Raw genomic sequence first — 17013 nt, forward strand, 5'->3', positions numbered from 1 at the left:
GCACCTGTGACAGGTCATATCTGACATTAGTGGAGAATGAGGAAGTCCAGAAGAGAGAAAAAGTTTGAAACTTGTGGGAGAGAAAAAGATGCAGGAGTATTACACACAAATGAGTAGAAAATAGCTCTCCCATGAAAAGTAGTCTCAGGACAACAACTGTAAGGACTTGCGTTACCAGCAGACATGAGACCCATGGGGAAAAACAGTGATGAGCATGTGACAGGGGTTTTCAAGGCAGTTTTTAAGAACAGGGGAAGGAAGGCATTGGGACAGGGCTATGGGGTTTATTACACTGAAAAAGAATGAAACAGAAGAAGTGCCCAGAAGGGGAAGATAATGCAGTGCTAAGATCCAGTATTATCTAAGACGCTCCATTTCATGTAAAAGCTGAAAAGAAAATGAAATCCCACAAAACTCATGACAAGGCAGGCCCTGGCAAGAAGCCAACTTTTATAAATAGACAAAAAAAAGGAAGTCTAATGCTGAAATGGTGCAGCTGCCCTACAACATCCTACACCTTATCAGCGTTTTTGAAATCTCTGGTAGGGAGTTGTACAGAGTAAGTTCTTGACAGGCTCTAGCATCACTTAGAATTTGACTCTGTGGTTTTCAATACACTGAGTCAAATCCATTTCAGTCCTTGCAACACACAATTACCCAAGAGAGCTCCCTTGCAGGAGTTCAGCCTGCTTTGGAAAACTAACTTTTAAAAAACGTTAGTAGTGTCCAAACAAACTATCCCAACCTTTCCCCAGAAGATTCTGCTCTCTGCTTCTGCTCTCCTCAAAGTACCCCCATCTGTAGGGGACTTGCTCCACTTCTCTGCTCTAGCCCAGTCCCCAGAACTCCTGCCTAGACTTGTCTCTGCAATTCTCAGGCTCATCTCTGGCATGATATTTCCACTTTGGTGACATTTCCCTGTCCACAGACCTAAACCAATGTGAGATGAAAGATTAAGAAATTCAGGCAATGAAGGAAGTGAAAGCTGTGAGACAAAAGGTGGTGATTCACTTTAGGCAAGACTGCAATCTGAGTGCTGCCAAGACTTTTACCAACTGGCCTTTTAAAGTGCTTCTTTTCAAACCAGACACAAGAAGAGGGAGTAACAAAACACCCTTGTTCTTTGTTTTTTAGAGTTTTGAGAGAAGAAAAATTGCTGAAGGCAGTGAGTTCATTTACGAATCCACTAGCCTGCTGATGAAGTTTCAGGTTGAGAAACACATGCATTTTCATGGGTAAGCAATGTGTTCCTGACACATCCCTTGCATGTGGATGGGGACAGTGGTCACCATGCAAGGAGTTAAAGGGTTGTGATTCTCCACTCTGGTGCAGAGACAGGCCTGATAGCATGGATAGGAAAAACCTTTCACTGTCTCTTCAGATATTCAAGAATAAGGAGCCATCAATGATACTAAGAGAAGCTATGTTGTAGGCAAGCTCTACAGACCACAATGCTGCTTGCCTGAGGATTTTTTTAGCCGCAGAAAATTCTCAAAAGAGACTGAACAAGCATTTAGAAGAGAGACCTCTTGACAGTCACTAACTAGATCAATCACACCAGGTTCAGGAAATCCCTAAAGTGAAAACACACATAGTCTGGGAACGTATCTGGCTGAAGTATTGTGCCTTATTGTTCTTATTCTGTTTCCTGGCATCTTCCTTTTGGATTTGGCTTTCTTTCAGTCAGGTCAGATATTAGATCTGGTAACTGAATAATGGCCTTGGCAAAACCTCTAGTTACAACTTCTATGAACTAACAGCAAATTGACAGCAAATACTGGACTTACTTGACAGCAAATAATGGACTAAGCAGGCTTTATCATTAGTTTTCTGGAGGTGATGCAGGAAAAACAGTTTATCTTTTTTTTCCATAGAATTCCTGACCTTATCCCTGCAGTACAGTGTAAGGGTCAGATAAAGATAGTGCATTAAGCCTACAGTTCTACCAGATGGTGAATGAGTCCCACTGGACCAGGTTAAAAATGTCTGAGCCAGGGATCATCGTGAGTCCCAAACTGCCAGCTTTAAAATGACCACAGAAGCCCTCTGTCCATAATTCTTAATATTGGTCACTTTCCTTGTCAGCAAGGGTGAGCGTCACACCTTTTCCCATGGAAATTGCTTTTCTGTCCTAAAACCCCCACTGATTCTCAACATATGCATCACACCCTTCCCGGCCTCTAGTCTTCCTGATAATCCTGAGCTGCCCAGACAGTAAAGAAGTTTCAATTATACTACCACAATGTATGTCTGTTACTCAGAACTAGCTGCAGACACAAGTCTCTCAAGACCTGTGAGCTAACTCAGCCAGTCCTTTAGCTTAACCGTAAAAAAAAAGTACCTATTATTCCAGGGACAATAGAAAGCTATGTATTTTGGCTTCTGGATGGACTTTCATAAGAGTAAACATTACATTTAGTGTGTATAAACAGCTACCAAAATAAATTGTGACACTAGGGCAGGGGACTAACAAAAAAAAAATTCTCACCAACAGATCACTTCTGCTCATTGTTTCCCTTTCCTTGGAAACCTGGGAGAGAGGTCATGCTTTGGCTTTTCTTGGATGAAGTCACACATTCAATAGCTATGGCTGGGGAAAATTCCTAATGTTTTATGAAGATGGTGCTTTGTGAAGCAAATCTGAAGGCAGAACTTAAGGAAGGGCACAGAGGAAGTGGGAAAACAATGGATCTCATCACAGGGAAGATGTAGTACCTGACCTGGAATGCTGGCACATTTTTAGGAGAGGCTACACACAAGCACATTTTGAGGCCTAACTGTTAGTGCAAACCTCTATATTTCACATTTTCACTTCTCTTTTATTAACTATGCAAAGGTGATCAATCAATAGTGGAAGAAAGGTTTTCCTAAGGCACTGCATAACTTCTCTTACCTTCCAGGGGGTAGTCTGAAAGAATTCCAGCAGCTTCTTGTTCTGTAGTTATCCTTTCCTTCCTTCATACACCCAGGAGAATCAATCCTGCATATTAAAAAAGCAAAGAAAAAAAGGAAGATTCCTATGAATCTGACATCCAGACAAATTACTGAGATGACAAATGCAGAAAGACAGGTTTTCATCTTTCTCTTCCAACCTTCACAACACCTACTGTTTCAGCTCAGTCACCAAAGCTTTCACTTCTCCCTCAATGTTAAACTGAGATAATAACTTAATTCAACTTGTAGTGTCATGCAAAACTTTTGAGATGACCTCTGTTAAACAAGAGTACTTGTCTAACTGCAAGCCCTCAAAATCTTTTTGAAGTCACAATCAATGCTTTGTGTGATAAACTGGATGAAAATGGCTCTTTCAGAAGTAAGAGAAATGTGAATTGATGGGGAATTTTTCTGTTCTCAATACATCTTTTTCTTCCTATTTGCTGATAAGCAACTGCATTAATTTAGTAATCAAAATAAAAATATCCAACAGCCTCAGTGAAAGCATGTGCATGTCTCAGTCTCAATGAGACCTAATCATGCTTTGCTACCTTAGAAAACACAGTGTCTCTTGTTCTTTTGTTACTATCATTTTTGTCCATAAATTCTCAGTAGAAGAAAAATAAAACCAAGGTAGATGACACCTAAATACAAGCAGCAGCAGAGAAGCTTCAGAATTCTTTTCAAAGTATAGGGAAAAACAACAACAATAAAAAATTAAAAGCATTCTTTTCTTTATAAGAGGTCACCTTACATAATACTGTAAATAGAAGTTCAGTTCTTGAAATCTATTTGAAATCACTGTAGACCTACAACCTTCTCTAGACTCACACTCACTTGCACCAGTAGATTGACTACAAAGCAAATCTAAATGGCTTTGCTGTCACTGAAAACAAAACCTATTGCAAGACCCTCACAGCAAAACACATACCGGTATGAAAATGGACAACACACTAAGAGACAAAGTATCCAAAGTCATTGCATATTTTCAGTCAAACTTTTAAAACTGACATGGAGATTTTAAGGGAGGCCAAAACCTTGGAATTTCATGTAGCTCTCAAAAAAAAAAGCAAAAGGTACATTTCCTCAGATTCAATTCTTGTTCAGGTAAATGCAAGACCAATTCCAGGTTTTTGTCTGGGCCCTAAGCTAAACTCCAAGTGCCTTTTTCCTCTTCCATTCGTATTTCCACAGAAAGGTCTACCCTACACACCACCACCATGCACTGCAAAAGCAGATCAAAATATGAGCTGTTGTTTTCTTGCCTCATATCACTGCTGAGCATCTCACACACATCAGTACATGGCTGACATTTCAGCCTTAACGTGCTGCCAGAGAGGAGGTCCTCACAAGGTGCTAACATGACAGGATTCAGCACAGAAACAGTGTGAGTGTTTTACACTCTGTCACTCCTCACCAGCAACAGAGAGTGAAAGCCTGACTAGGCTTCTGCATCCAGCCTAAGCAATACTAGTGCGTAAAGCAGTCATGCTTCTAAACTTCAGCAGCAAGACATTGACCTGGCAATGTGGTTGCAGCAAAGGAAATTCTCACCAGATTCTTCCTGGTGGGGCTGGTGGAATGCTGAGGCAGGAGCCCAGGCAAAATGAGGAAAGAGGTTTTTCTAACTGCAGCTGGACAAGGAAGGCCTTGCACAACCTCATCCAGCCTGGGAACAGTGAACCCCTGGGGCTGGATTAGAGACCTCCAGAGGTCCCATCCAGCTGAATTACCAAATGTTATCAATTAAAGATTGCATTCAACCTGGTACAGAAAAACTCCACCAACATATTAAATCAGCAAGAATGTGTCTTACATGTCTTGGCACTTACATTTATTTGTTTTCAATAGTGTCTTAAAAAAAAACCTACTGAAAGAGCAGAACTTCACTACAGTAAAGAGCTTGAAAGGACACTACTATCTTAGGGGTTTTGGCTGCTCTAAGCAGCTCTTTCCACAGTTCTTTATCCAGGGCTGGCAGTGATAGCTCAGTTTCTTCTTGAATTGTATCTACTGAATATATCTAAACATTTTTATGATAAACAGTATGCATTATGCACTTCCAAGCTATTTACAAGCCATAGACCTCTCCTAACACATTCACTCCTACCTCCACTGGGTCGGGTTTCCTTGCTCATCAGGGATCATGTTCTCCAGCTGATGGCAGAAGAGAGACAAGCTGAGATCCGTTCCTCGTTGCAGAGTTTCAGCAGTTTCACAGCATCCTCTGCTGCTAAAGAGCAGAACCAGATCAGAAATAAGAACATGGACTATGCCTTCGAGTAAATATTATCACTTTATACAGACAGACACTCCCCGCCAAAATACTCTGCAGTGAAAAGAGGTAGATAATGAAGCCCAGATCCATAATAGGGATTAATTGCCACACTGGAAACTGATCTATACTCGGGTACTACAGGTGCAAATCAGTTCAGAAATACCAGATTACTGTTTCCAAGGAACAGTCCCATACCAAAGTGCAATCTTTGCAGGGCTGAGCCATTTTTGTGCTATGCAGTACTTTTCAACACCTGGCTCTACACAGACCTTCTCTTTGTTATTCTAAGTTCTTATTTTCACAGAATCACAGGCTAGGTAAGTTGGAAGGGACCACAGTGGATCATCTGGTCCAACCTCCCTGCTCAAGCAGGGCGATCCCAGAGCACATGGCATAGGATTGCGTCCAGATGGTTCTCCAGGGAGGGAGACTGCACATTCTCTCTGGGCATCCGCTTTCCATGCTTGGTCACATTAAAGTTCTTCCTCCTGTTCAGGTAAAACTTCTTCTGCATCAGTATCTACTCAATGTCTTCTTGTTCCATTGCTTGGCACCACCGAGCAGAGCCTGACACCCTCCCTTCAGTTACTCATAGACACTGATGAAGTCCCTTCTCTGTCATCTCTTTTCAAGGCTGAACAGACCCAGCTCCCTCAGCCTTTCCTTATAAGAGAGATACTCCAGACCCGTAATCACTTTTGTCACCTGTTGTTTCTCCAGCGGGTGTCAGGGTAGTTAAAGTCCCCCACCAGAACCAGGGCCTGTGACTGTGAGGCTGCTTCAAGCTGCCTGTAGAAGACCTCATGCACTTTCTCCTGCTCAGGTGGCCTGTAGCAAACACCCACAACAGTGTTACCCATATCAGTCTGCCCTTTTTTCCTGACCCATGAGATCTTGACTTGCTTGTTGTCCACCCAAAGGCAGAGCTCCATACATTCCAAGTGCTGTCTCACAGAGAGGGAAATTCCACCACCACACCTTTCTGGTCTACTTCTCCTAAACAGAGCGTAGCCCTTTATGGCAACATTGCAGTCATGCAAGCTATCCCACCATAGGGATAGCTGTACTTGCAGTGAGATCAAAGCCCTTTCACTACACACGTCTCTAGTTCCTCCACTATATTAGGAAAGAAAATGGGCTTCAACTTTATAAAGAACAAAGGATGTATAAGCATGTGCCTTCCAAGATCCATGGGAAATAATACTATTGCACTAAACTGGTGGTCCCACAAACTATTCAGGTTCTAAAAACTCATTACTATGAGTAGAAAAACAGAAATGTCATACACAGAAGAGCAATTCCACATGGTTCACAGGACAGCTCAGTAAAATACTTTACCCCTATTCCAGCAATGCCTGGCCCTGCACAAGCCATTACTCACAAAATGACTCTGCAGCCCCACATAGTTGCATTAACAATATCAGGTTATTTGTAAGCAGTATGCAGATGCCTTTTACAGGCGCGAGGACAGCACAGCCCCCTCTCCCAAAGCTGCACGAGGCACAGAATGGCACCTGAGTGCTGCATCCATCTATGCCTCTCCCTGTCAGGGCACCCTCACAAAATGGGCAGCCCAGATCCAGATGGGAGGATTATGGGATGCTTGTACTCATTCACAGCAGTCAGTGTGGATAGGCTTTCTTGTACAGACATTACAAGCCAGCTGTGTGCCAATAGCATTCTGGCCTGTTTCAGAAATACCATGACCAGCAGGGCTAAGGAAGTGATTCTTCCTCTGTGCTCAGCACTGTAGAGGCCACATCTCAAACACTGTGTCCAGTTCAGGGCTCCTCAGTTCAGGAAGGTCACTGAGGTGCTGGAGCAGGTCCAAGGAAGAACAATGAAGCTACTGAAGGGTCTGGAGCACAAGTCTTATGAGGAGCAGCTAAGGGAGCTGGGGTTGTTCAGCCTGAAGAAAAGGAGGCTCAGGAGTAACCTTATCACTCTACAACTACCTAACAGGAGGTCGTAGCCAGGTGGGGATAACTCTCTTCCAGGCAACTAGCGACATGACGAGAGGACATAGCGTTAAGCTGTGCCAGGGGAGGTTTAGGTTAATATTAGGAAGAATTTCTTCACAGAAAGGGTGATTAGATATTGGATTGGACCGCTCAGGGAGGTGGTGGAGTCACTATCCCTGGAGGTGTTTAAACAAAGATTGGACGTGCTAGTCAGTGCCCTGTGGTCTAGCTGACAATGTGGTGATAAACGACAGACCGGACTAGATAATCTCAGAAGTGCTTTCCCTAATCGTTTCCGTGGGCAGACACACATTCATACCCGCAGCGGCCCCCGCCCCGGCCCCGCCCCGGCCCCGCCCCGGCCCCGCCCCGGCCCCGCCCCGGCCCCGCCTCGCCCCGCCAGCACTGCGGCGCCGGTGCCGGTCATGGCGGCGGCAGCGCGCCTGTTCCGCGGGGCTGCCCGTGGCCCGCCCGCCCTCGCCTTTGCCCGGGCGCTGGGCTCCGCGCCGCCGGGGCCGGCGGGCCGGGGGGCGCGGCGGACGGCGCTGGCGGCCGCGGGGGCGCTGGGCGGGCTGGGACTGGCGCTGGGGCTGTGGCGGCGGCAAGCCGCGTTGTCGGCAGCCCGGGAGGAGGAGGAGGAGGAGAAGGAGCTGCGGCAGCGGTTCATGGCGCCGCCGGTTAGCGGGCTGAGGGAGCTGCGGCGGCGGCGGCGGGAGCTGCGGAGCCGCATGGAGCTGCTCATCATGGAGACGCAGGCGGAGGTGTGTCGCGCCCTGGCCGACCTGGACCCCGGCGCCTCCTTCGCCGTTGACAGCTGGGAAAGGAAGGAAGGTACGGGGCAGCCGCGGGGGAGACCGCGGACACCGGCACCCCGGGTTCGGTCACCCCTCGGTGATCCTGACCTGGAGCCTGGCGTTGGCAGGCGGAGGCGGCATCAGCTGCGTACTGCAGGATGGCGAGGTCTTCGAGAAGGCGGGCGTCAACGTGTCCGTCGTGTCCGGGCTCCTGTCCGAGGAGGCAGCGCGGCAGATGCGGAGCAGGGGGAAGTCTCTGAAGGCCAAGGACGGTAAGGCGTCTATCGCGCAGTTGGGTTAGGGAACCGGGACGTGTTCATCTGAGTATTCCCATTCAGGTACTCTGAAGGCAACCTGGCCTTTGAGCAGAACATGAAGAAGGCCAGACTGATAAAAATTCAAAGGTTTTCACTTGTATCATAGTGATTTCTAATCAGTAAGCTTGACAGGTGGACTTTCATGTCCCTTGAAAGCCAGGTATGGGAGTGCTTCTCTCTGTCTTGCTGCTATAAGGAATGTATTGTAGGCACAGGTGGCTTCTCAATAATGATCCTGTAGTGAAACAGTGCGGAAATTATATACCAAAGAGGTGGAGGGAGAAATCCAACAACACCTGGAGGCCTAGGGGACTCAACACACCTTTGTGTAACAAAGGGTAATTGTGAGGACTGGGGGTGGTAGAAAGCCTTAGCAGTGCCTTATGTTTTAAGTGGTCTTCATCTAGTGGGTTCTCCAAAGTACTGCCACATTTTAGAACAATTACCAAAGAAATAGCTGTGTTAGGTGCACAGAAGTGTATGGATGAGAAGTAACTTGCCCACCGATTAATAATTATGGTGACCCAACGTGAGAAAATTTCCTGTTGTGGCTTGGAGCCTAAGGGAAAATAGCGATATTCCTTAAATGATAACAAATGAAGTTTATTGAAAAACTGAAGGACTTTTTCTGTGCATCTTTTTATCTAGGGAAGCTGCCTTTTTGTGCCATGGGTGTGAGCTCTGTTATCCATCCAAAGAATCCTCATGTTCCAACCATGCACTTCAACTACAGATACTTTGAAATTGAAGAAGCAGATGGTAAGGATTATAGTGCAGTGAGGACCGTATGAAATGTCTGACTCTGCCCCAATGAAGTGTGAATGCATGGCTGGGGTAAGAGATCAAGAACCAGTGCAAGTTTGCTCCCAGCTATGTTAAGAGTCACTAGCCCATCTTGTGAAACTGCTATCCTGTAGTGAGGGTCAGTGGTCCAAAATGATTTTCACTACGTTAAAGTTTGTTTCATCTTTCCTGAAGTCACTGATCGTTGTGCTACCTTGTAGTCAAATCTTTCACTATTGACGTTTAGGGACACCACTGAAAAATGATTTTGTTTTGTATTGTAAAAGTAGTTGTTAGTTCTTGGTGAATCACTAGCAACAAGTTGCTGTTCAGAAGTTTAAAAGAAAAATGTTGTTGCTTGTCTCTGCTATAGGAACTAAACAGTGGTGGTTTGGTGGTGGGACTGACCTCACTCCAACTTACCTGAATGAAGAGGACGCCGTTCATTTTCACAAGACTCTGAAAGAAGCCTGTGACAAGCACGATGTGAAGCTGTATCCCAAGTACAAGAAATGGTATGTGGAGGAGGGTGTGCTTTGGGGGAGCAGAAAGCAGCACTGGATGTTGGCAGTTAAGTGTACACTAGGAACTGTAGGTTATGCTGCCTTTTGAAAAGTATCAGAAAGCTGTAATGAAAATCAGAAGTGTCCTGAGACAAAATGTTGTCTAAGGAAATATCGCATTTACAGAATCCTGGAATTTTTCAAATCAGAAGGCTGACAACTAGGATCGTAAGTCTGTACCCCGAAGAAAAACCAAGCTGAGTCATCAAGGTTTTGTTGCACTAGGCAACTTAAAATTCCTTTTAGCCTCTGTTGTTAAACTAGGATAAGACTTCTGTCCCATGGACATGCACAAATTCTGTTTACAGTGGACTCATGGTAAATGTGCATGATTCAGTGTGAGCTCTTGGGCCATCACAGCAGTTTTGAAAATCCCACTTTTGTTTTTCTGTCTTCAGTCTGGCCTTCATAGCCAGGTAGTTTCCAGGTAAGTGAAGGACATTGTCCTTAATGTAGAAGCTTCATAATTTGACGAAGCTGTAATTTTTTCTCTGGTGACACATTCACTGGGAGTTCAACAGCACATTTTCTAAGATGCAAACTTTGAATGTTATTCTTGAGCTGAGAGATACAAGTGATGGGATCTTCCACTACTAAGTGGGAATTTGCTGTTGTGTGTCTGATAATCCTATCTGCCACAAGCTGTGTATGCAGGAAGGTGGGGGTACCCTTTTGTAAGCTACTAGGTCTTGTCTGAGGACAGGAGATAAAATGGGTGTTATGGTTTGGGTGGCAACCACTAAGTAGAGAGACATATTGTAGAGCCTTGAGATTACAGTCTTGCTGTCTGAGGATTTTTTGCATGGTAGTTTAGAAAATCTACCTTAACAGTCTGGTTCTTTGCTGCTTAAGTAGGTTAGCAATGCCAGATGCAGGGGGTAGGAAATGTTTTCCCAATTTGCTAAAGATAAACGTTATTACACTTATTACACTTGCTGTGACCTGCATGTCACAGGAATTGGCCCCTTCCACCAGCTTCTCCCTCTTGTCCAAACACTGAGATGTTGATCTCTGCAGGAATTTTCCTGGGTTCTGGTTTTCATCAAGGGGTCCTGGCACAATTTCTTCTTGCTGAGCTGCCACTTTTACATGGAGGCACCAGTTTGTGGGTTCTCTGTTTGTTTTTTTTACCTCTCTCAAGGTTAGGATTGAAGGTATTTGAGGTGGTAGTTTTTGTTTAGACTTAAGTGTTTATTGTTTCTTATTTATATTACAGTCTCATGGCAGTGAGTTTTGTAGTCTTTCATTAGTAAGGCACAAATTAGTAAGGCACAAGGTCTTTTAAGACTAAACTATCTAATTAAGAAATAACACTTAGATTATTTTCTCTTTTAACTCAATAACTGATCTTTTAGAAGTTTGCAATGTGGATTTTTCTGTCTAATTACAAAATACTATATAAATCTGTGAAGAAGGAGGAAGAAGGTGAACAACCAGCCTCTGCCCTAAAACCTCCATCTTGCTTCATATTTATTTCTATATTCTAAAACCCCAAACTCTAAGTTTTCCACCCTGTGATATTACACACTTCTAACCAACTACACACCTGTAATCCCAGTGCTACTAATCAATTTTGGAAATCTTCTCCACAGCCTCAGGTCAAATGCAGTGCTCTCTTGCGAGTCTGTGCCTTTCAGCACAGAAGGTTTAAAATTCTCAGCATTCAGGGTTCCTACAACTTACAACATTGTATACCTGATCTAGGTTTAAGATTTTTGTCAGGCTTATTCTCTTTTATGTTTTTGACTCAGTGTTTTTCCCTAACTCTTCCTGCTATCATAAAATAGAAAACACTGGTCATCTCAGTGAATAAAAAAGAGGGTAGGTTATCTGTTACATCTCTGTCTCTGTCTCTCTTGTTATGGCTGTGCCAGATATAATGCTTGAGAATGACTGTGGATCTATAGAAAACTGGTCCTGTATGGAAAACTACTCCTAAAGGAAGGCCAGATTTTCTTGATGTTGATGGTTTCTGCTCCCTACTTCCCTTTGTTTTCTCCTCCATGTGAAGACTTGCATGCCCAAGCAAGGAATTATAAGAAAGATAGGGTTAAGTCATTTATGTTACAGTAATTTCACAACTAAATACTCCCCGTAAATACAGAAGAGATTAATTGCTTTTATGTTAAGCTGCCCTTACTCATTTATAAACCTAAACATGACTCATGGAAAGCCACTGCTATAATGACTCAATCTTTCAAGTTTTAACTATTAAAAAGCCTTTTTCCAAGGAAGGGTGCTGTGACAGTTGCTTTCTTATCTGGTCTTGGGGCCTTAGATTACTTTTGTTTTGATGAAGAAAACTGTTTTACTTCAATGGCAAAGAGTATAAATTCTCATGCAAGTTTGAGTTCATATGAAAGTTGTCCAAATAATTTGGGAACTACCTATAATGCTGGAAATGGAATCTATCAAGAGCCCTTAGTTTTGAAAATTTTGAAATCAGATGTCCCTGTTCTGAGTAGGTAGAGGATATGGATTGAATCAACACACATGGACACATCTGCCATGGTGTTCAGCGACTTTGTGGTGATGTGTAGCTTTTTACAGAGACCATTTAATCAGAGCTTCTGCTGCAAGTGACACAGGAGTGCTTTCCAGGTGATGCTGCATGGTCCTGGCTCAGGGCAGTCAGGGAAACAGTGGGGCTCGCAGCCCTGCAGAAACTGACTTGTGGGCAGTGTTCCACTAGTTCTGTCCTGCAGCATGCAGCTCTTTGGAGTACTGTTCATGTGTTTGAATACTCTGGACCATATTAGTAATCATCTGTTGCTTCTTCCAGGTGTGACGACTACTTCTACATCCAGCACCGTGGTGAGCGCAGAGGGATTGGAGGCATATTCTTTGATGATATGGACTCTCCCTCCAAGGAGGAAGTATTCCAGTTTGTAAAGAGTTGTGCCAAAGCTGTCGTGCCTTGTTACATTCCCATTGTGAAAAAGCACTGCCATGACTCCTTCACACCAGAGGAGAAGCTATGGCAACAGCTTCGGAGAGGACGGTGAGTACTGGAAGAACAAAAGTATACACAGGAGGTGGACTGGGCTGGCAAGAAAAAAATATGAGGTACTTCTTTATGGTTACAGGTTGTGTGGGCCAAAAAAGCTCACCAAGAATTTCAGCATTTTTGTACATAGAACTAATTCTGAAATCCAATGCTAGATTGCTAAAGAGGGTGCAAAGAAGGCATTTCCCACTCTCCCATGTTGCACCACAAGCAAACCAAACAAAGCGCCACCATTTCTTTCCTTCAAAAAGCAAGAGAAGCTTCTGCTGTGTAACAGGCAAAGGGGTGTGGGTGTGCTTCGTGTCCTGAATCCTGCCCTTTCCTGCAGCCCAGCGGTACTGGATATAGGGCTGCCCTGTCACATGAGGAGCTAAGAGTGAGGGAGTGGTGTCTTCCTATTAAGTAACGCAGGAAAACCCCAGAAAGTCAGGAAGCAACTGTACTTGAGTACTTTCGGCTCCTTCTTGGCATTGAAATTCCTGTAAAGGAATTGAGGATTCCTGTAAAAGAATACAGAGGGTTGTAATTTTTATTCTGGCATGGTCCAAGGTTACTATGAAAGACTTAGGAGGATGCTTGTTAATGTCACCAACTGTTAATGCTGCAAAAGCTTAAGTACATTGGTCAGTACAGTTGTACTCTCTTCTCCATGTCCCGTGATTGTTTGAGTGTATGGAGAAATGAAAATATATGTGCTTTGTGCTTAATTAGAGTCTTCAGTCTCTGCGTCTTCTGCAGAGAAATGTGAGACTGGCATGGAAAGAGTGTAAGCATACAAGTTCAGATCACTGGCCTGCAGCTGTTGGTCACTTAGGGAAGTGTCCTTAATTTGGTGGGACTGTTCTTGGGAACATCGGGCTTTCAAGATCCAGTCTGTGGATGGGATCTAGCAAACCTACAAAGTTTAAAAGGGGTAGTAGCTTTTCTAAGTTGCAGCCAGGACCAGCTCTTGAGGCCGGTCTATTTCCCTGAGTCTGTTTGCAGTTTGTGGGGCTATGTAAAGCTTTCAATTTCTGCAGATAGATAAGAGCTTTTCCCTTCCTATATCTTTAAGTACAAACAGCCTATACTGGCTCTCGAGATAATATCTGATGAATTGTCACAGCTCTGTTCCTATGCTGGGAGCAGAAAATGGTCTATTTTATTACTTACAAGTCCCAGCCAGCACTCTGAAGCTGTCTTCTGCTGCTTTCCAGATCTTCCCAGGAACCAGGAAATACTGTTCTGACCTTGCTGCTGATGTGTCCTTCAGCACAGAGGACTGCACAGTAGAATTTTTTCTCTGGTTATTTTCAGTACCTTTAAGGCCCCTCTTTATGTCTGACACCCCCACAAAGAAGAGAAGAACCAAGGTAAACGTAGTGTCGAGCTTGCCAGCAGGGCTGAGGCCTGGGAGGAGTACAGTACAGCACAGGAGCCTGCAGACTGCTCTCCTTTGAACAGCTGGTCTGCTCTAGTCTCTTAGCTGAGGTCACTTCTCCCTGTGCTCTGTGGAGTGGCAAGGTCATACCTTGCATTCCTGTGCAGAGGATGCTAAAGAACAGTTGACACCAACTCAGCAGAAAGACACACTGGTTTTATTTGACATCTGCCAGCTGAAGAAAGCACAACCAACTTCTGCTAATAAACTAGGTTTTTTTCTGTTGTATCTCTTCATTCCTGTAGTTATGTAGAGTTCAACTTGGTTTATGACAGAGGTACAAAGTTTGGCCTCCTGACACCAGGATCAAGAATAGAAAGCATTCTTATGTCTCTGCCACTGACTGCAAGGTAAGGATATGCTTATGTGGGATTGTAGCAGGCACTGTTCTTAGTAAAATACTTACTTCATAGGATTAAATCAAAGGTCTCTCCTGGTCTCCAGTCTCTCAACAGTGACGAGTTCATGCCTGATACAAGAACTGGCAAGTATGGTTCTCTATTCTGCAAATGCAGATGCTTCTCCCTTGTATTCACCTAGTTGCCAGTAGTGTGTGGCATAGAGATTTTCTGGCAAAAAAAAAAAAAAAAAAACGGTTTTTGTGCTTAGTTCCTCTTGATTTATTTATTGTCCTCGCTCCATGGGTTTTGTTTAGTAGCCCTTAGAAACCATGAGAGCTTCTGGCAGTCCTGCCAAATGTGTGGCAAGGAGCTCCACAGTTTAACTAACTGTGTGTTGTATGAGAAAGTACCTAATTGTTTTCTACTTGAACTTGATGACTTCATCTGACTTCTCACTGAGTAACATGATTTTCTTCCTATTCATTTTCTCCATAACAGTTTTTATTTTACAGGCTTCTGGGGGGTTTTAGTTGCTTGTTTTCCAGCTTGTTTTCCTGCTCTTTTTAGTCTTTTGTACAGTTGATGTTTCATACTTTTGTCACTTTTGCTAGGCTTAAGTTTTCTGTGCCCTTTCTGAACTGGGGATAAGGAACAGACAATGTAAGCTACATATCTGGATACAAGATGCAGGTGTGCTCCTGACTCAGTGGCATAGCGATATTTTAATTCGTTATTATTTCCATAATCCTAATACTCTGTTTGCTGGTTGTGACTACTGTTCAGCATTGAGGTGGCTTATTCACAGAACTGTTACAATGCCAAGGTCTTTTCTGGGCAATAAAATTTAACTCAATCTGTATGCAACTTTTTTCTGTGTCCATCACATCAATCAACAGTGAATTTCACCTGCCATTTTAATGCTCAGTTGCTTGGCTAAATATTGTTTTAACTGTCCTTTTAGGTTTTAACCCATCTTGCTTACACTTGTCACACCAGCAAATATGGTCATTTACTATTTATTCCCACTTTCAGGTTGCTTTTGGGTATCCTATCATGAATTCCATAAAGTTCACTAGTGACCTCCCTCTGCTAGGAAAACTGCCTGTTGCCTTGTAACCCTGAAGGCAGTGCTGTTCTCACCATGTATCTTCATCCCACTGACAACACCTGATGTGTCCCCTCACCTGGTAGTGTAGCATGTCCTATGCTTTGATTTAGTGAATTAATCACAATTTCTGTGATTGTCTGGGTTTGCTCTTTTTCATCAATGTAACTAGCTCACTTCACAGCATGAATGGGTCATTCCTTGGGGGAAAATGGAAGGAGGATGTACCCATCTCTCTGTGACTGCTGACACTTTCCTTTCTCTGTTGTGCCTCTTTCAATGAAAAACAGGGATCTTTCACCACTTTAGTTTTTAAAACCAAGATTCAACAAACACTCACAGAGCTTCCGGTCCAGATTCTGGGAAAAGTTCGTGTCACTGTCAGAATTCTGTGCATTCCCTTTTCTTGTTCATCTTCCTTGTGATACTACTGTGTCACAAGAGACTGTTAAAAGATTTTTGCAAATAAACCTGTATGCCTTGTGGGGAATGGGGTACTGCTCTTTCCTTTTTCCTTGTCCTTCCAGCTTTTTCAAAAGTTGGTAAAAAGATGAAGTTAATATTTCTCCCATCTACCCTGGTGGCAATATTATTTGTTTTTTACTGAACTTGTGATTTGTAACCATATCTGTCATCTCAGCCAAGAGTATCAACTGTGTATGTAGCTTTGCATCCTTACAAAAGGGAACTTCAGTCTAAACACAGCCTGCTGCAGAAGTGGCTGCCAGCTGGGCTGTCTGAGTGAGTTTCCTTTCTCCTTGCAGGTGGGAGTACATGCACAACCCACCAGAGAGCTCGAAAGAAGCAGAAATCCTGGAGGTTCTGCGAAATCCCAAAGACTGGGTGCACTGACATGGATCGTGAAGAAGATGGATTGCTTCCACTGAGCCATTCTGAGAGAACAGGAATGCCTGCAAAGCAGCCCATTCAAACTGCTATTGCATGGTGTTTCAGTGATCCTATTTATACTCTTACCTTGTGCCTTAATTATGCTCTAGACTTGTTAGAACTCGCAAATGTGTAAACTCATTCTTTTAGGTTGATGGGCTAACGTCATCTGCTGTTGCTGTTGCCTTGTGAAGGACTGGTGAAGGCCTCACAGGGCTACTCTGCATGCTTTAGATGACTGCAAAATGGCAAACTAATGTGGTGTCTTCAAGGAAATGAAAGCATTATCTGTGCCTAAATAGTACTGCTTACCCTTATAAAATGTTGGTACGCTTAAAAACATTTTTTAAAGAATAAAGGGAATATTTGGTATTATATTAAACCTTAAACTGTGCTTTCAGGAAGCTGTGGAAAAGTAGTACTGTATCACGTGTATTTTGATGATGTCTTGTTGATTGTAGTGGGGCGAATGGTTTAAGATGTGCTGTAGCAGCATAACTAGGCTGATGGGTATCTGGGAGAATGTGGGTTGAGGTCTCAGTGTTACCTCATGAGAACGGAAGGATGGCTGTCCGTTTGAGAAAATCAGCATTGAGCATCTGTGCTGCAATCACAGCAGAAC

General features: G+C 43.7%; 1 protein-coding gene across 1 annotated transcript; it reads left to right on the forward strand.

Annotated features, from left to right (window-relative positions):
- The first annotated feature begins 7598 nt into the window (after nucleotides 1-7598).
- Nucleotides 7599-16809, forward strand: CPOX (coproporphyrinogen oxidase). Its single transcript, XM_053972168.1, has 7 exons — nucleotides 7599-8004; nucleotides 8096-8239; nucleotides 8933-9043; nucleotides 9441-9582; nucleotides 12413-12631; nucleotides 14303-14407; nucleotides 16268-16809. The coding sequence occupies exons 1-7, from the start codon at nucleotides 7599-7601 to the stop codon at nucleotides 16353-16355; spliced, it is 1215 nt and encodes a 404-aa protein (XP_053828143.1). The 3' UTR covers nucleotides 16356-16809.
- The last annotated feature ends 204 nt before the right edge of the window (nucleotides 16810-17013 follow it).

The sequence above is a fragment of the Vidua macroura genome, chromosome 2 (assembly GCF_024509145.1).
Source record: "Vidua macroura isolate BioBank_ID:100142 chromosome 2, ASM2450914v1, whole genome shotgun sequence".
NCBI classification, from domain to species: Eukaryota; Metazoa; Chordata; class Aves; order Passeriformes; family Viduidae; genus Vidua; species Vidua macroura.

Bases quoted from the DNA above. Each gene is read 5' to 3' on its own strand.
- CPOX (XM_053972168.1), top strand. From the start codon at position 7,599: ATGGCGGCGGCAGCGCGCCTGTTCCGCGGGGCTGCCCGTGGCCCGCCC. The intron at 9,583-12,412 runs GTATGTGGAGGA...TGCTTCTTCCAG, and splicing joins TATCCCAAGTACAAGAAATG to GTGTGACGACTACTTCTACA. The intron at 12,632-14,302 runs GTGAGTACTGGA...TCATTCCTGTAG, and splicing joins CAACAGCTTCGGAGAGGACG to TTATGTAGAGTTCAACTTGG.